The sequence below is a fragment of the Herpailurus yagouaroundi genome, unplaced genomic scaffold (genome assembly GCF_014898765.1).
Source record: "Herpailurus yagouaroundi ecotype Mexico unplaced genomic scaffold, PumYag 222, whole genome shotgun sequence".
In the NCBI taxonomy this organism is placed as follows: Eukaryota; Metazoa; Chordata; class Mammalia; order Carnivora; family Felidae; genus Herpailurus; species Herpailurus yagouaroundi.
The window spans coordinates 10,907,801-10,926,600 of NW_024412453.1; the positions used below are offsets into that span (position 1 = coordinate 10,907,801).

At 53.8% G+C, this 18,800-nt stretch overlaps 2 protein-coding genes across 8 annotated transcripts in view; one reads left to right on the plus strand and one right to left on the minus strand.

Moving 5' to 3' along the window:
• Window positions 1-18,706, plus strand: part of TVP23A (trans-golgi network vesicle protein 23 homolog A) — a 39,398-nt gene extending 20,692 nt beyond the window's left edge. The window contains exons 3-9 of one of the 4 annotated variants that reach the window (XR_005785638.1): window positions 5,257-5,401; window positions 5,920-6,009; window positions 6,194-6,322; window positions 7,313-7,441; window positions 7,822-7,881; window positions 8,764-9,016; window positions 15,040-16,668. Coding sequence is in view for 3 of the 4 variants with exons in the window: in XM_040459044.1 (XP_040314978.1) it covers window positions 5,257-5,401; window positions 5,920-6,009; window positions 6,194-6,613 (655 nt within the window). In the remaining variant the exon portion in view is untranslated. Of the gene's footprint in view, window positions 1-5,256; window positions 5,402-5,919; window positions 6,010-6,193; window positions 6,945-7,312; window positions 7,442-7,821; window positions 7,882-8,763; window positions 9,822-15,039; window positions 16,669-18,138; window positions 18,370-18,565 lie in introns of those variants that run through there. The other 3 variants (XM_040459042.1, XM_040459044.1, XM_040459043.1) reach the window with 3 other exon arrangements.
• The window catches only part of NUBP1 (NUBP iron-sulfur cluster assembly factor 1, cytosolic), a 27,988-nt gene continuing 16,770 nt past the window's right edge, over window positions 7,583-18,800 (minus strand). The window contains exons 6-13 of one of the 4 annotated variants that reach the window (XR_005785636.1): window positions 17,582-17,614; window positions 16,464-16,554; window positions 15,692-15,846; window positions 13,013-13,123; window positions 12,635-12,737; window positions 10,344-10,426; window positions 9,337-9,420; window positions 7,583-8,818 (exon numbers count right to left, since the gene is read on the minus strand). Coding sequence is in view for 2 of the 4 variants with exons in the window: in XM_040459040.1 (XP_040314974.1) it covers window positions 8,760-8,818; window positions 9,337-9,420; window positions 12,635-12,737; window positions 13,013-13,123; window positions 15,692-15,846; window positions 16,464-16,554; window positions 17,582-17,614 (636 nt within the window). In the remaining 2 variants the exon portion in view is untranslated. Of the gene's footprint in view, window positions 8,819-9,324; window positions 9,421-10,343; window positions 10,427-12,634; window positions 12,738-13,012; window positions 13,124-15,691; window positions 15,847-16,463; window positions 16,555-17,581; window positions 17,615-18,800 lie in introns of all 4 variants that reach the window. The other 3 variants (XR_005785637.1, XM_040459041.1, XM_040459040.1) reach the window with 3 other exon arrangements.

The window sequence follows — 18,800 nt, forward strand, 5'->3', positions numbered from 1 at the left end:
TTTTAAGTATGCTTCATGCCCAGTGCGGAGCCCAATATGGGGCTTGAACTCACGACCCTGACATCAAGAGTCGGATGCTTCAGTGACTGAGCCACCCGGGTACCCCTGAAGGAGGAGGTTTTAAATTGAAGGAAGAGAACATAAAACAGAATGTTTGCTGAGGAATTCAAGCTGGAGATAGTCTTTAAAAACCAGAGCATGATTTTCAAAGTAATTTAAACAAACACAAGACCATTTTTTAAGATACTGTTCAATCTCTGCTGAATTTGGGATTAAACCAACCTTTCCCCCTCAAGTCAGACCTTCCTTAGAAGCGTATGGGAGGGGCGCCTGGGTAGTTTGGTCGGTTAGGCGTCTGACTCTTGATTTCAGCTCAGGTCATGATCTCACAGTTTGTGACATTGAACCCCTGTCGGGCTCTGCACTGATAGCCCGGAGCCTGCTTGGGATTCTCTCTCTCCCTCTCTCTTTCTCTCTCTTTCCCTCCCCTGTTCACCTTCTCAAAATTAACCTTAAAGAAAAAAATGGAACAGGGGACTTGTGTCCTTGTGGGACCTCCCCCGATTTTATTTTTTTTACTTTGTTTAGACACAGCCTCTCCCCAACCCCCATCCACCAGCCTCTGCGTCCATTTTTTTAGAGTAGTTTTAGGTTTACAGAAAAAATGAGCAAACAGTACAGAGTCCCCATGAGCCCTCCCCCGCCCCAAAGTTTCCCCTATTAACAGCTTGCATTAGTGTCTTGGATGTGTTACAAACCAACACGGCATTGTTACCTACAGTCCCTTGTTTACATGAGGGTCCGTGCTGGTGGTGGGCATTTTCTAGGCTTTGACATAAGCATAATGACCTGTATCCACCATTGTGTTGTGGAGAGTATTTCACTGCCCTGAAAATCCCCGTATTCTTCTCTCCCTTCCCCCCACTGTCCACAACCCCTAGCAACTTTTTTTTTTTTTTTTAACTGTGTCTACCATTCAGTTTTTCCCAGAATGTCCCTAGTGTTGGAGTCCTACAGTAAGCAGCCTTTTCACACTGGCTTGATTTTGTAACATGCATCTAAGGTTCCTCTTGGCCTTTTCATGGCTTGAGAGCTCATTGCTTTTTAGGGCTAAATAACATTCCCCTGTGTGGAAGGACCCACAGACGATCGATTCACCTATTGAGGACATCTTGGGTCACTCCCAGTTTGGGGCAGTGATGCATAAGGTTGCTGTAAATAACTGTGTCCTGTGGTAGGTGTGGACTGAAGTTTTAGACTCATTTGAGTAAATCCTGAGCAGCGTGATTACTGGATTGTATCACATGTAGAGTTTTTAGGGTGATTTGCAAAGATTTCTCTGGTCAGGAGCTTCAAGCAAAACTTGTCAAAGGTATAATGTACATAAAGTACGCTAAAGTAGATGGTTTGAACTTTTTTTTTAAAGTTTGTTTATTTTGAGCAGGAGAGAGGGGGCTAGTAGGGGTGGAGCAGAGAGAGACTGAGAGAGAAAGAATTTCAGGCAGGCTCTGCACCATCAGTGCAGAACCCAGTGTGGGGCTCGAACCCAAGAACCGTGAGATCATGACCTGAGCCGAAGTTGGATGCTTAACCAACTGGGCCACCCAGGTGCCCCTGGTTTGAACTTTTATACATGTATCCAGACGAGATGGAGATACAGAGTGTCTCCGGCACCTTTGTCACCTCAGTCACCCTCCCCTCAACCACCCCCAGAGAAAAAGATGTGGGATGGGGGGGGGGGGGGAGGTGGGGGACCATTAGTAGCAATTAGCTTTATTTTGGTTTGTTTTTAAAAATTTTTTCACTTTTATTTATTTTAGAGCATGAGCTCTCCAGTGAACAGAGAGGGAGGGAGACAGAATATGAATGAGAGGATAAGAATCTCAAGCAGGCTCCCTGCTCCGCGTGGAGCCCGACGCAGGGCTTGCTCGTACAACCCTGGGACCCTGGCCTGAGCCGAAATCGAAATCAAGACTCAGATGCTCAACCCACCGAGCCAGCCAGGCGCCCCTATTTTGATTTGTTTTGAATAGCGCCCAGTATCATCATTGTTCATGCCGGTCTGGGGCAGAGGCTGGCATACTTTCTGGGTAAGAACATTGTTGACTTGGCAGGCTAGCGAATGAGTAAGCGTGGCTGTGTTCCAATAAAACTTTACTTACAAAACAGGAAGTGGGCCAGATTGAGCTCCTGGGCCAGAGTTTATGAGTCCAGGGTACAGTGGTGCTTTTCCTTTGCAAAATTCAGGTCTGGGCTGCGCTGCAGGCCCGGCCCCGCCTGCCCTGGGAGGGGGTAGTAGCCTGGCGCACACCTTTATGCTTCCTCAGGTGGCTTGCACGCGCCTTCCGGGCCGAGAACCTTCCACATCCCCTCCAAGGGGAAGACCGCAGCTGTGGGGCACAGAACTGTGAACATGGGTTTACGCTAAAACACACGCCCATAAGGACTGCCCCCCCCCCCCCCCCCCCACCCCTGAAGCAATTTCTTTTCCCCTCCTCTCCTCTCCCTTCCTCCTCCTCCTCTCCTCTGGGTCTGGCCTGCTGAGGGTCGCCTACCGAGCGAGTGGAAAGCGCTACCTGTTCAAGCTGAGGAATGGAGAAGGCTCTTCGGTGAAATGGAGGGATGGGGGGCGGGCTTGATATGGAGAGGTCAGGAGTCTCGGGGGATCCCTGCAGAGACGAAGGTCTGCCCCTGGCTAGTGAGAGAGAAAGTTGTGGTCTTGAGGGGAATTTCACAGCTGGGTTCCTTGGAGGTAGATGGGTTTCGAGTGACTGAGGGCTGAGGTAAGCCGGCCACGGACTCTGAGCACGATCTGTTTCAAGCGCTTTTGACGTGCCACCTTCCACTTGATCTTTTAATAGCTAGGATGTGGCTGGTGTTGGCATTCCCATTTTACAGAAGTGGAGACTGAGTGCCCAGAGGTTGCGTGGCTGAGGGAGGGCGGCGGAGCCGCTCCGAGGTCGGAGCGGGATTTGAACGCAGGCAGTCTGGCACCTCAGGACTGGTTGCCTCTCTAGGGGCAAGCGGGTGGGTGCCTGGGAGGGTGGAGTTGGAAGCCGGCGGCCTTGGGATGTGGAGGTGACTGTCAGGGTGCTCTGCGGCCATGGAGGTGGCAGAGAGAACCCCGGGGGGTGGCAGACTGCCCCCTCCCCCCCGCCGTCCCCTGGCAGGGAAAGGCAGGCGAAAGCCATGGCCCTCACTGCTCTCGAGACCAGGAAGCTCCCCCTGTGAGTGCTGGCCGGGGACAGAGGCGGACCGAAGGAGGGTTTGGAGGGCGGCCCAGAGGACAGCCTGCATCGGACAGGATGAAAGCCGTATTTGAGGGTGCAGGAGGCATCCTTTTCTGCTTTGGCCTTTGAGTAATGATGGCCACGGTAATAGCACTTTCCGTTATAAATTAAGGAAATCATTTGACGGGTACCCAACTAAGCAGAACCTTCCAACAATGGGAATTTTTCTGCATTCGTTAGGAAACCACAGCCAAAAAAAAAAAAAAAAAAATGGGTGGGCAGGGGATTTATTCGAATGCATGAACTTCCAGGTTTTAGTCTGGATCTGTGGACATGGGTGGGTGTCTCCTACGTCTTTTAGGTCTACACTGTTCTACAATATAAACTCAGCTACACGACTTGGCACGACAAATATTTGCCGAGAATCTTAAACGCCAGGTACGATTATCAGGCATGTAAAATGATCTCAAACGTGGCTTTTTCCCTGAAAGAACTTTCATTTCTGGAAAGAGGACTTCTTTATCTTCAGGGTGGAGGCATTAAGATTGTATTAAGACATTTAGCTAAAAGATTCTCAAGATTTAAGGTTAGGGGCGCCTGGGTGGTTCAGCTGATTAAGCATCTGAGTCTTGATTTCAGCTCAGGTCATGATCTCAAGGTTTGCGAGTTCAAGCCGCGCGTCGGGCTCTGTGCTCTCTGCTTCGGATCCTGTCTCGGTTTCCGGCCCTCTCCGTTCACGTATGTGTACTCCCTCATGAACATTTAAAAAAAAGATTTAAGGTTAAAAGGGCATCAGAGACTGCTGAGGGTCTTATGTTCGGGAATATTCCAGATCTGGAGAATCTATGAGATCACATCCGATTCTTCAGGGCTAGGTACCTGTCCCCGGCTGGCTTGCACCCCGGCCACCAGGAGAGCCCAGGATATGAAAGGCACAGAGGAGAAGTGTTCTGGCGAATGGCCGGTGGTTTGGCACCTCTCGCTCCTCCTTTGGAACACCAGGAGTAAATTCAGAAGCCACTAGGAGTTCCGGTTCCCAGTCAGTTCACGTTCCCTTGAGAGTCAGAAACCGCACAATTACACAGGAACCCAGCTCGCTTATTGTGTGCGGTCCTTCTTGGAAAGAACGAGCAGGTGCCTGCCTGGTGCCACGGCCAGTTGGAGGCTCATGGGCCAGTATGAAACACGGCCTGTGATATTCTATCAGTCGTATCAGTCTCTGTCCTTTAAAGATATTTTCCCGCTGCAACTTTTAATTTCTGGCTTCTTGTGCAAATACCGGATCCAGCAGAGCTGGGTGAGGAGGCCTGCCCCTTCCTCCCCTCCCTCCAGAGCCCTGGCTGGTGCTTTAACTGCCAACCACCGCCCCCCTTGCAGGGCTGCTTTCTCCATCTTGGCTGCTTGTTTCTTCCCGTGCCCTCTCAAAGTAGATGCCATAAGGGTCCCCTACCTGGTCCGTGTCACCCACCACCAGCACCTGCCTGACCCCTATAGGTCTTTGTTCTCTCCGCCCTGGATACATGGGTGGCCTCGTCATCCATCTAACCTTGGGTCTCTGGTCTCTCAGACTTTTGTCTTTATAAATTGCTGCGAGACGAGTCAGGATTTCCCTCTCTCCAGGAACACGCGTTCCCCGGTGACACGAGACTGCACCCGTGGGCTGCACGTGGACTGCTCTGTTACTGGTGGAATAACCCAACCTTTACCTTTAGGGAACTGGTCCTTATCACTGCCAGGTGGGGAGGCAGTGACCACTGTCCTGTTTCACTTCAGAGGTACCCAAGTTTCGAAGAAGGCAAGTGATCTTTGAAATCGAGTTAGGGGAAAGTACTGGATTCTTCGAGAGGGGAGAGATGCTAGTATACTAATGACTGTTTCAGAACTTGTGACTTAGGGACGTTTGCAGAGCTGCGGCCTGAGTCGGGCTCGCGGTGCACCGGGGACAACGCGGAAAGTCAGAACCCACAGAGTGAGCTCGGTGCCCTCTTGGCCTTTGCAGTGAGGGGGCTTCTGGGTTCTTTCCTAGGCACCCGTTGGCCACCTTTTTCCATCTGTTTTTCCGAGTGAGCGCCATCGTCACCTATGCGTGCTGTGACTGGTTCAGCAGAAGCTTTGTGGGCTGCTTTGTCACTGTGCTTCTCCTCCTGTCCTTTGACTTCTGGTCTGTGAAGGTAAGGCCCCTTCGCTCATGATGCCATCGATCCAGAAACACAAGGGCTGTGTTTCTAGATGGTGACCCTCCTGCTGCACGTGGCCGATTTGAGCCGAGAGGTACTTTCGTTGAAACTGCAAATACATACTGAGCCGACATTACTTGAAATTCAAGTTAAAACCCATTGTTCAGAGCTGAACGATGGTTCTGGTCCTCAGTTGTCATCCCTGCAAGGACGTGTCTTATGCGAGTGACAGCTCCACCTGGCTTTGGATTTTTGGCAAACCTGGCATACGTTTAAAATATGCCACATATTTTTGGGGGGGGGGGTTGTGTGTGGTGGTGGGGGGAGTCACTTACAGGTAAACTGAGTTGAAAATTAGGAGACTCCCACGGATTCTCAGAACCTGCCACGGTTCACTTCCCCTCTCCCCCTACTCCCGGGACAAGTTCAACACGAACAGACTTTTGTCTGTCAGTGAAAAGACGACTTGTTCTTTACGGCGTGCCCGGGGTCCTTCTGTCCGTGTCCCCCAGAACGTGACCGGGAGACTGCTGGTGGGCCTCCGCTGGTGGAACCACATAGACGAAGACGGGAAGGGCCGCTGGATTTTTGAGGCCAGAAAGGTACCGTCCGCTACGGGTCCGCCTCGCAGCCGGGACGTGGCCGTGGACGTTTGCGCGGGTCCCCTCTGGGCTCCATGAGGGTCTGGTTGCCGCCCCCATCGGCCCTGCGCCCGGTGGCCGCCGCATGCAGAGAGCGAGCACGGGAGCGCGCTCCCGTTGAAGACGGGGCCCTCCCTCCCCGCAGGCGTCCCCGCAGCGCGGCGCGGCCACAGAAGCGGAGGCGCGCATCTTCTGGCTTGGCCTCGTCATCTGCCCGCTGATTTGGACCGTGTTCTTCTTCAGCACCTTGTTCTCCTTGAAGCTCGAGTGGCTGGTAAGGCACCGCCTGGCCCTGGCGTGGCTTCGCCATCTGCGCGCAACAGGGGGCACGAGCGGGTTCCGTTGTCGTCTGCCAATTGGTTGGAAAGCGCTTTACCGAGATACTTCACGTACCGGGCCATTCACCCATTGGCGTGTGCCGTTCGCCGGGTTTCCAGGGGATTCACTGTGGTGCCGTCAACACCGCAGCCAGTGTGGGGGCAGTTTCATCCCCCCAGAAAGAAACCCTGTACCTTTTAGCCCTCACTCCCTCCTGGCCCTGCTCCTCCTTCTTCTGTTTCAATAGGCTCACCTATTCCAGGTACTTCCTATAACTAGAATTCTAGAACATGATTGCTTGTGATCTTCTCTCACTTAACATGGGATTTTCAAGGTTCGTCGGTGTTGCAGCATTTATCAGTATTTCTTTCCTTTTCTATGGCTGTGTAATAGCCCCCTATACCGCCACGCTACATTTGCTCTATCCACTCCCCCACCGATGGCCATGGGCTGGATCTTCTGGATGCCTAGGAATAATGCTGAGGAAGGAGTTGAAAGCAAAAGCATGTGCTAGCCTACTTTGGAGCCCTTCCTCAATAGGAATAAGCTCACCTCAGAGTTAGGAAGTTTCATTTCAGTTTTCTTACCGTCTCAGTGCTGTGATCTGCCTCACTTAGTGGGAAAACAAAATACCCACAGACCGTAGGAGCAGCAGTATAATTAAAAGCAGGGGCTCTGGAGTATGGATGCCAGTCCAGCCCTGCATCGGCTCTGGGACTGTGGGCAACTTTGGTTCTCTGGGCTTCACTTTCTTCCCTGTAAAATGGGATGATAACGGCACCAACCTCTTGGGTTGTTGACAAGGTACCTATGATGATCGGCGAGTGCTCAGAGCAGGTTGGCTGTGACTAGGTACAGGCCAGAGTTGCTTCTATGTGGTTTGGGGGGAGGGGGTGGGTGGGGTTCAATATATGCTCTTAAAAGAATTTGCTTTGTCTGAGCGCAGGCCCTTGTGATAGCTGGGATTTCTCTCCAAGCTGCTAACCTCTATGGCTACATCCTTTGTAAGATGGGAGGTGAGAGGGACATCAGCAAAATCACAGCCAGTTTTCTGTCCCAGATGGTGTTCCAGACGGTGAGTTACTAGAGTCTTCCTCCCGGACCCCTGCATTCCAGACGCCGAAAGGGAAGGCGGCCCACTAGCCAATGCAATTTTAACATTTTCTGTATCAACCAAGCTACCCTGTCAGTACCCCCCAAAAATACCACACAAAAATATTTTTTAACTTTGCATATATTTCTACACGTGAGAGTAACCTCTGAAATTTGACCAGGCTCTTCTTACAACTGGTTGAACCATCGTAAAATCTGACCAGGGCTGCTTTAGACCAAGACATTGAGCGATGAGCTCTGTGGGCTTTTGGTTACATCGTGGGTTTGCTCTGGCCCCTGAATCAGCAGAATCAGGCCCCTCACTTGTGAGGACAAAGCCACAGCTGACTTTTCCCCTTGCAGGCCAGCCCAAGGGACTTCCAGAAGCCTGGCCTCAAGGGGCTGGAGATTCACAAGCATTAGGTAAGAGGTGGGATCAAGGTGGGGGCCTGGGCACAGAGCCAGGGGCGAGCCAGCCTGTGTCCTCTGGGTTTTGCAGGCCTCCCCCCTGCCCTTTCCTCACACTGAACACATACAAAATCAACCATATGTGCAGGCATGAAGGGAGGGGGCAGGAAATGAGAGAAAGAGAGGGAGAGAACGAGGGGTTTGCCCATCTGTCTGCCCACGCCCCGAGAGAGATGGGAAACGGGAATTTACTCTTCCCTCAGTGTCCATTCCTGCACGTCTCCTGGCAATGAAGAGAATTCTAGAATTTACATGGGTGTCTCCTTTTATGTAATTAAAAAAAAACAAAAGCCCTATAAGCTCTCTTACAGGATGCTGGAAATTACAGGATATAGTGTGCACTAGGTACAGACACAGATGACCTCTTCTGTTTCCATGGGTGATTTAAGAGCTTTTCAAGGGCTTCTGGGGACTAATTTTTCCCTCATTCTGAAGCAGCGTTTGGACTGTGCTACTTGAAGCCATGACTGGGTTTTGCAGTGAAGCCACACATCCATCACCAGGGTTCTTTTTTAGGCTTATCTTCTGAGGCAGCAGTGTCTTGAGGGAGAAGTTCTATAACTGCACAAGCTTCCAGCAGAGAGTTCCCCGACCAGTAAGCCGTTGGCTCTTTCCTGGAAGCAGGCCTTGGGGGAGAGGTTTGAGGTTCTTATTTTTAAGAGGCATGTTTGTAAAGAATGCCTCTATGTGTGTTGAAAAGTATACAAATCCTAAGAAAATGACTTCACGCCATACCAGAGTCTGGTCCCTTTGTGCCTGTGACCCCACTTTGTCCCCACGCTGCTCAGGCCGGAGTGCAAGTGTGGCTTGCGTCTTGAGTGTTCTCTTGTGTTTCAGGAGCTGATGAGGTGCTCTTCTTTTGGCTGATGGAGACCACAGAACTCCTGGATTTCTGGAACACGAGACACAGAAGCAGTGACGAGGAGGCAGTGCCTCCGGCAGCCGTGCCTGTGCTGGTGAGGGCTGAACCCCCAGACGGCCTAACTCCCAAAACAGCCCTGTCCTGCTGCTGCCCTGTCTCCCATCGGCTCATTCCACAGATCAAGAATCCTGGGAATGCTGGTATTGGCCCCGGACACCATCTTCCTAGGTAAAAGGAACTCCACCGTGCGCCATGAGCCTATAAGCTTTAACCACTGACCCCTCCCAGCCCCCCCCTGAAATCCAGGCTTCCAATCGCCGCCCACCAATGTAGTCAGGTCGGCACAGGTTTGTTTTTTTCCTTTAACCAGTTTCTCACAGACGCCTGGCTTCCTGGGCTGAGGGTCATCCCAGCCCCTACTAGCCCTCCCGTCCCCACCTGAGGCTGCATGGCAGTGACCCTAATGCTCCACAGATGACCCTAGACAGGATCTTCTCCCACTCAGCCCCACAGCCCTCTGAGTTCCCGGGACTCACACGCACACGTACTTTGAATGATACCTCTGTAGGCTAAAGCAGCTGGGGAATCCGGTGCATCAATCAAAAAAGACTGTCCTTTGTCACAACTCTTACCTTGAGATAAATGAAAAAACATCGGTGAAGACAGTGGCCACACAAACTGGGGGTTCTTTCTGGTCACGTGACCTTAGGAAGGCCTTGAGCCTCACCGGACAAGAGCAAAGCTCAGAAACACACAAAATGAACAGGAGTATACAAGATGTGGGTTCCACCCGGTGCGTTTTCCATGGCAGCGGCCACCTGTCTGCTGGGCTTTCCCGGCACCCTCCCAAGGACACACAGTGGGGTCCTAGGATCCAGGACCTCTGGCAGTGGTCGGAGACCCTGGCAGGCAGGTGCTCTTTTCTCCCCGTATCCTGGGCAGAACCCCATCAGCCTACCCAGCACTGCTGGAGAAGCAGGTCTGTGGTTCTGCTCCCCCAACCTTAGGTGGGCCGTGGCAAGGCCAAGTGCTGCACTATCCCTTCCTCACTTCCCCTCGTACTTGGGCACAGGGCCAGGGAAACCGAGGTGGGGGGGGGTGCAGGGAGGATCCAAGAGGAGAGGGGGTTGGCAGAGGTGGAGCCCAGATGAGCCCGGGCTACCCTGGGACCATGGCAGAAATGTGGTAGCTAGACTAGGTCTGGGGAATCCCAGCAGAGTCCCGTGATGGCCACGATGTTCTCAAGTCTTCCCTTCCCCAGTAGGCCCTCCCCTTCCAAAGGTACCCTGGTTCATTCCCCATTTTCAAGGCTCCCCTTTCCTCTGACTGTGCTCTAAGAACAGTCCTGTCAGAAGAGCTTGTTGCTGAGGCTTTCTGGTATCCTCTGGGGACATCGATGCAGCAGCAGCCCCCCGGCAGGGATGGGGGGCATTGTTGTCACCCCCTCTTACAGATGCGGCTGTCAGGACTTGGAGCCTCCAGCCGGCGGGGGGAGAAGCAGGACTCTGAGGCCGGGGAGGGGCTGAGAACCCCAGGGCGAGTGAGGTGGCCTTACCTCCTGCCCCAGGGCTCCCACCCAGGCTGGAGTGCACGCTTCATCCCTTCCTGTCTGTGTCTGGGCATCCACCTTGGCTCCCGCTGGACAAGAGTTCCCGAGGGTCACAGTGCCCTCACCGCCTTGTCCTCCTTTCCACTGTACGAACGTGCTAACCCCCTTTCCTCGCTGGTCTCGTGATTTCAACGACAAATGAGCCTCGGGGACATGTAATGTCACACGGGACTGCTCCCTAGAAGACACTTCATTCTCTTAGCTTCAGACTGAGCCGCAGCCACCCCCGGGGGCCTCTGCTAGCAGCTCTTGTAAAGTGCTAGAACTTTGCTTCTTTGTGACTAGTGGACGGAGTCAGGCAGGAGGGCAGCTGCCTCCCTGCCTGTCTCCCTCACCGGGGCTGGGACCTGCACACTGGCTTGGGGCTCCCCGAGCCTGGACAGGCTCTTCCGGGCCTCTCCCATCCTATCATAGGGATCTGAGGGACCCGGACTCCAGCGAGGGTACAGGCTCACAGCAGTGGGTGCGCCCGGAGCCACTGCCCAGCCTGTCCCTCAGCAGCGCCCCTGTGCTCCATCTGCCGCTGGGGACCTTTAGCAGGAGACCTGTGCTCTGACCACCCGAGGGAAAAGGGAGAACTCAGCACCACCCCTGGTCGGCGCAAAGTGGTTAATCTCCCTCCCTAAAAGAACAGCTGGGATTTCCTGTGGTACCTGGGGGGCCCCCAGCGCAGAGTGCTTCTCAAGGGGGAGCAAAGGCTCCCGGGATATTCTCCTGGGCCCCAGGGTTCCAGAGAGGCACGCAGTCCTGGGGCAGGCCCGCACTCACCCTCCACCCCGTGCTCTCGGCCCCACCTCCCTCCAGCCCTCCAACAATCTGGCCTGCCTGGGCGTGGCCCACACAGCTCCCCAGCCTGCTGCCAACCCTCAAGCCTCCCCTGCCTCTAAGCAGCAGCACGGGAGTAGGAACCTGGCCCTCCCCCCACCCGTGTCTCCCATGGTCATGGCTGCCCATCGGCCCCAGCTCCTAGATGGCTGGGACCTCAGCCAACTTTCTCCCCAACCATCAAGTCCTGTCCCCTTCCCACTCCTGCACGTCCCTTCCTCTACATGGCAACGCCCAGCCCCGGGCAAGTCCTACCCTCCTCCCCACTCCCCTGCAGAGCCGCCTGCAGGTCTCCCTCTCAGCACTCGCCCCTGTGCCCTGGCTCAGGGTCTGATTCTCATTTCCCAACTGCTGAAGGCCCAGCGGCCAAGCTTGGCTGCAAAGCTGTCCACACCTGGGCTCCAGCCTACCTTCCAGCCTTCGCCCCTTGGCTTCCTGCAGGCCCAGGCCCCTCTGCTCGTGCTCCCACCCCACCACTTCTGCACGTCACAGGCACGGCCGACATACCCAAGTTCAACTCTGTGGTCCCCGGGAAACAAATGTGGAGGCAGGTATAACTTAAAAGGTGTGGACTGCCCTCCCCACCATGCCACTTAGCAACAGTGAACACACAATGGGGACGGGGTCCACCATTCCCTCCTCCAGGCTCACTGCCGCTCACGGGGTTGTCTAGAGGGGATGTGCGGGACTCTGGCATTAAAAACGGGGCATTTGGGGGCACATGGTGGCTCAAGTGGGTTAAGTGTCCCACTTGAACTCAGGTCACGATCTCGTGGTCTGTGAGTTGGAGCCCCGCGTCGCGTTCTGTGCTGATAGCTCGCAACCTGGAGCCTGCTTCGGATTCTGTGTCTCCCTCTCTCTCTGAACCTCCCCCACTCTTGCTCTGTCTCTGTATCTCAAGAATAAACATTAAAATAATCTTTTTAAAAAGGGGGCATTTTTCATGTAACATAGCCCCTGAAGGCAGACCAACACCCTCACCTAGTGCTGAGAGACAGGGCCCTCAGTGCTGTGCTGGACCTCCTAAGAGGCAGAAAGTCTTCCTAAGGGGTCTTCCAGGCTAACTGTGTTCAGGACTTTCACCTCAGAACCTAATTCCTGAGACGGGACCGCCCAGCATACCCCTGCCCAGTCCTCCTCCGGCCCCCTCGCCTTGGGTGAATTCCTCTCCCATGGCCTCCCAGCATCTTGCAGACAGTCGTGACCCATGTTCCAGGCCCCACGCGGCCCCCTCGTGACCCAGAGGTTTACTCGCTCTGACTACACACCCACGCAGCCTACGGTTTCCCTCGCCTGGAGGTGAGCACCTGAGAGCGGGCCCTTCATCTGTGGCCCCACTGTCCACGGTCGCGCGGGGTGTGAACACCCTGCTTGGCGACACAAAGTTGAGATCAGCGCTCACACTCACCCACCTATGTGTGGGTCCAGAGGCACTCTTCCGAGGAGAGGGATCTTCAGATCCTGGCACAAGACCTCCGCGCCCCCCGTCGTTGGTGGGAATATCTGAGACTCTTTCTATGAGGCAAGTTAAAAGGGAAGAGTTAGGACTTTGTTTTCAGAATTAAAACTGGACATTTTAAAGCAACTTTAAAAAATGGCTGTTTGAATATGAAACAGTAACCACCCCAGCAGAGTTTTCCTTAAATCAGCAGTATTTTATGTGGGTGTGATCCCACTTCCCAAAATGAGGGGGAAAGCAGAAACTGTGACACAGAAACCATGTCCCGGGCTCTCCTCCACCACTACGAGGAAGGGCCTGGGCGGCCAGGCCTGGGCCACCGCACTCCCACCTTGCACTTGGGGCAGACGAAGACACTCATGTTCTCCACCACTCCGATGATGGGCAGCTTCACCTTGTGGCAGAAGCTGATTTCTTTGCGGACGTCCTGGAGGGACACCTCCTGTCAAGGTTCAAAACACCATTTATTTCAAGATCAAAGTGAAGACAGACCGTGTGCGGGCAGGGGTGGCAGTGCAGTGGATTCGGCACCAGAAAGCCTCACTTTAATAAGTATTTGGGGCCGACCACGTGCTGACGCCTGTTCGGGGCATAGACTCCCACAAACCCCGAAAGGATAAACCTGAACAGCCATATGGTAAACGTACAATGAATGTGCAGAATAATAACCTTTTAAGACACCTCAGGGTTGTTTTCTCAGCAGTACACGACTGTGCACCATTGTCTAGATCAGGGGACGGTGGGCCTGCTGGTTTTATAAACTTCTGGACGCAGCCACGCCCATTCCTTCACATCTCATCCCAGGCTGCTTTTGTCCTCCAGTGGTACAAGGGAGTAGCTGTGACAGGATGTAGGAGACATAAAGCCTAAAATACTTATATCTGGCCATTTAGAAAAAAAAAAAAAAAGGTTTGCTAATCTCTGATCTCAACTTCTGAACACAGCTTTATGGACAAGAAACTAAGGCACATTCCCGTATTGAGATCGGATTCACTTCTGAACTCTGAAAGTTCGTCTGACAGCGTGAGCACTGTGTGTAATCCTTGCTTAGTACCCTCTCCACGCCCCGGTGCCACAGTATTGCAGACACGTCTGTGGCTTTACCACGTGGGGGGTGCCCGGAGGCTCAAGGCTTCCAGTCCTCCCTCTCTCCTGAGCACACCTTTGGTTCTCGGTCTCTCTGGCACGGAGGGAGAGACACAAAGACATTTAGCGAGAAGATCAGCTGGTAAGAGTCCCCGCATCTCCTCGCACCTGTGTCGTTCTCTCCTTGGTGGCGCCGCTGTGTCAAAAACGCCCCCCAAAAGGGTCCGCTGCCTGTAACGGTGGCTGTGAAGGGCTCTGAGAAACCGGGAGACCCTACTGTCATGTCACACTCTGCCGAGAGGTTCTGGAGGAAGGGCACACAAATGTGGAGTGTTCTTCCATGGCTTCCAGGAGAAGGGCCAGCCTCTGCTCTTGCTGTGCCTCTCTTCTTGAGCCCAAGGGGCAGTCTGTGCTCTCTTTCACAGTCAAGTTGCCTTAGCCTTTTTTTTTTTTAACGTCTCTTCATTTTTGAGAGAGCAAGCGTGAGTGGGCTAGGGGCAGAGAGAAGGGGACGGACGATCCAAAGCAGGCTGAGCCGAGAGCCGACAGCCGACAGCCCAACGTGGGACTGAAACTCATGAACCTGAGCCGAAATCGGATGCTGAACTGACTGAGCCACCCAGGCGGCCCTGAAGAAGCCACCTTGATGCAAAGTGGATTTCTGTGGTTTCTCAACAGATGATTTTGAACCAGTTCACAACAAAACTGAACAGCAAGAGTTCCTGTATGCTCCCTGCGCCCACCCCCCTAACGCCTCCCCGCTATCAACATCCCACGACATGGCGCTGCATTCCGAACAGATGCTTTTCCTTTGCGGTAACCTGTTGGGACCACACTCAATCGTGTGGCCGGCCTGGAGTGGCCCCGACCAGCCTAAGGACAAAGCCACCCTCCCTCCACTGCCGCTCCCTGGAACAGGTGCTCCCTCCGCTGCAGCCACCAGAGGGGCGTATCTGCTCCTCTGCACGCCCCGCAGAGGCCCCCTGACCAGCACCAGAGCCCTCTCTCGTGCCTGTCGCGTCGTCCACTCCCTGACCCAGGCATCCCCACGTGGCCCGCCGTGGTCACCCCCGCTTGTCGGAGCGCCACAAATGCACTGCGTCCGGCACCCACGTTCCTCCGTGAACCGCACAGGCCCTGAGGGAGGACCGGCCTTTTCCCTCCCTGGCGCCTGGCCCGGGGCGTGTTCGTAGTGGGTGCTCGGCGCAGGTCTGACAAGGGGTGATACTGACTGCCTCGCAGACAAAAACCTACTTTCTTGTGCTTTCTTAGGAGTGGAGGAGAGTACCGTGACGGGTGTAACTCGTTTTTTGGGACCCTGTGAGAGCAATGACAAGAACAGAGCACATCGCAAACCTGACCGTGTTTGTTCACCGCTGGGCTCACTCAGGCTGACGCTACTGCTCTCTCCTCAGCGTGCTCCCAGCACGGCCTGCGTGCGACTGGGACAGGAGGACCCGGGCGTCGCTAAAGAAGGGGCAAGGGCTGTAGCAGCTTATCCAGACGCCTGTCTATACCCGAAGATGGCTGTACGGAAAACCAGGCTTCCTCCGTTTGTCGGAGACGTGAACGGAAGCACTGCAGGGGGATGGATGCAGGGGCACAGTGAGGGGGGAGGTGACCACGAGGGACGGGCTGAATTCTAACAGCACCAGTGGCCTTGCGGGCTTGGTGAAGGACACTTCAAAGCGATTTCGAGCCGCTGTTTAATCTGTGGACAGAACTGCAGCATGCTCATTTCGTACACAGCAAACGCCTGGACCACAGACAAAACGTTTCACAAGTTTCTGCAGATCCGAACCGAGGGCGGTCAGAGCACGTGTTGGCGGGAGCTGCTTCAAGAAAAGGGGCTCGAGACCGCACGAGAAAGAAACCGTTCGACAGGGCACAGCGTGGCGCCCTCTCTGCCCGGGCGCTCGCTCACCTGAGGAGTAGTGATGATCACCGCCCCATCGACGTGTGCCGCGGACAGGTACTGGACGGCCGAGAGGTGTTCATCCGACGTGCCTGGCGGGGTGTCCACGATGAGGTAGTCGACCTCTCCCCAGTCCACGTCCCGAAGGAACTGCTTGATCATGCCTGAAGAGAGATCCAGTGAGGCCCTTCTCTTTCTCGTTTCCGTACTCACGACTCTGTAGAGGCGGTTCAGGATCTTCACGTACACTTGGTCTGTGCTCTAAATCAGGGGTGTCTGCCCACGGCTGGGGTGGGGCGCGCTACTGGCATCTGGCAGCTAGAAGCCGGGGTGCCGGCACCCGAGAAGGCAGAACACAGTCCACCCCTCCCCTAACAGAGAATTCTCTTGGCCCCAGAAGTCGCGAGGGCCTGGGCTCAGGAGCCCTGTCCTAAAAGACGCTTTTGCATGGTTACCTTAAGCCTCAGCGGCCCAATCACCTTGCTATGATGTCACCTCACACCTTTCTTGGGCATCGAAAAGCTACTATAAAACCACAGTGAAAATAATTTCAGAGTTACAGAGGTCTTAAGGAGAAAAATCCCACCATAGATGTTAAAAATTGTCAAACAGCCCCTGGTATTTCTGTTCGGCTCTCTTCAACCAGTGAAGGCAACAACAGAGGCCACGAGATGCTTACAAATGATACAGTGCAAAAGCCCGGCAGATCACAGTTGCCATCCTGACGGGCCAGGCTGCCCTTGGAAGGTGGTAAGCAAAGAGAAAAAGTGGAGTGGCAAACCATTCTTCTTTGGTCCCCTCCAGATAACGGCATCGTCAGGACTGCTGAGCAAGAAACCCACGGACATCACCCCCAGGTTGTCTTCCAAGAACTAAACAGGATGAAACAAGAAACATTTAAAACCACAGGGCAAGGCACTTCCTTGTCATTTATCTGAGCTCAAAATGAAAAAACCATTTGGGGAACTAAATGACCACGTGACTTATGGGTCTATTCATTATTTTTTGCCAGTTTATGATTTATTTTGAGAGAGGGAGGGACGGACGGAGAGAGAGACAGGGAGAGAGAGAATTCCAAGTAGGCTCTGCATTGTCAGCACGGAGCCTGACCTCACAAACCGTGAGCTCACGACCTGAGCTGAAACCAAGAGTGAGGCCATTAACCGATAGCCACCCAGGCGCCTTGGGTCTATTCATTCTTTAAACCCACAAATCGTTTTGAGCAGGGGGAGAAGAAGCGTTACCATATGGGGGGGGGGGGACTTGAAAGAGGCCCCCTGGGGCCCTGTGCTGCAGCCTAACCTCAGTTGAAGCATCCTTTAACTGCTCTCACCTGGGTTGGCAAACCTTAGCTTCCAGGCCAAATCTCACCCACCTTCTGCTTTCGTACGTCAAGTTTTATTGGAATACAACCGTGGTCATTCGTTCACGTATTATTACCTTCACACTACAACAGCGGGTAGCGTACCATCCCTGAACTGCAAATATTTACTATCTGACCCTTCGGAGAAACAGTTTGCCAGTCCCTGATCTTAACTGTATTCCCTGCACCTAAAACAGTCCTTCGATAGTAAGTATCTGCTGACTGAGTGTTGGGTTGAGGAAAGTGTTGCCAGCCCAACCCACATCTGCTACGTACACACGACACACTACCCTGAAAATAAGGCAAAGAGAAATAATAGAGTACTTGCGTGGCTCAGTCAGTTAAGCCTCTGACTTCAGCTCAGGTCACGATCTCACGGTTCGTGAGTTTGAGCCCCACATCGGGCTCTGTGCTGACAGCTCAGAGCCTGGAGCCCGCTTTGGAATCTGTCTCCCTCCCCACCCCCCGCCCCCACGACTTATGCGCACTCTCTCTCTCAAAAATAAACATTGAAGAACAAAACAAAACCAACTCACCACTGGAGACCAGCCCGAGCCACTCTGGTGAACCTGTACAAACACAAACATGGACACACGCATTTATAAGAAATGACACGCTTAGGCACACTTCTCACACAGACCGATTTACACATTAAGAAAACAATTTCATAAAACAATTCATCCTCTCAAATGCTACCACTAAATCCTTACTAGAGAGTGAACAGCTGGGGAGAGGCCATGGGTCATACAAGCTCTATTTCTCAACCCCCCACCCTCCCTGAGTTGGGTTATTTTGAAACCCTGGCTGGTTATGTCTAGTCAGGTTCAAATATAACCTGGGGCCGGGGGTATTTTACAGGGGTGACAGCAACCAGGCGGGGGTTGTGGAGGATGTGCAGGGGACTGTGGCACAGCAAGGCCGTCTCTGCAAAAGGCCAGGTGTGAAGCAGTGACACAGACCCTGGCCCATCGGCGGCCGGGGTGTCAGCCTGTGAGCACAAGAACGGGGGGGGGGGGGGGGGCGGGCCGGGGACAGGGGAGAGGTGTCGACAGGAAGCTCAGGGGCCACTTCATGATTCACACTCTCTTTCCAGCAGATGTTCGTTAACAGCCAGTGTTCAACCCCGCCCACCTCTTCCTCATCAAGCTGGACCTGACTCCACTTCCAAGTACAAGGCAGTCTTAGCAGCTGTGTCGCTGGGCAGCATAGGAGCCCTACTGTTAAAACGCTCTCCGGAGATCTCATTCCCATGCCACGTCAGTCTCCCACAGCCAACAGCTCAGTGGCTTTCGGGATATTCGCGGGAGCTGGGGCCCCACCATCAGTCAGTTTCAGAACATTTTCGTCACCCCTTAGCGGTTGTCCCCGATCCTTCCACCTCCCCCCTATCCTAGATGACCACCACCCACCCTTGTCTCTACAGAGGTGCCTGTTCTGGACATTTCACAGACATGCGACCATAAACCAGGTGGTCTCTGATGACTGGCTTTAAGGGTTTTTTAGCTTTTTTTTAATTCCAGCAAACATGCAGCGTTGCATCAGTTTCAGGAATACACCACAGCGACTCTACAATTCCATCTGCGACTCTGCTCATCACAACAGGTGTGTCCTTGGTCCCCCTTCACCTATTTCACCCAGGTCTTCATTTAAAAAACAAAAAATGGGGGCGCCTGGGTGGCACAGTCGGTTAAACGTCCGACTTCAGCCAGGTCACGATCTCGCGGTCCGTGAGTTCAAGCCCCGCGTCAGGCTCTG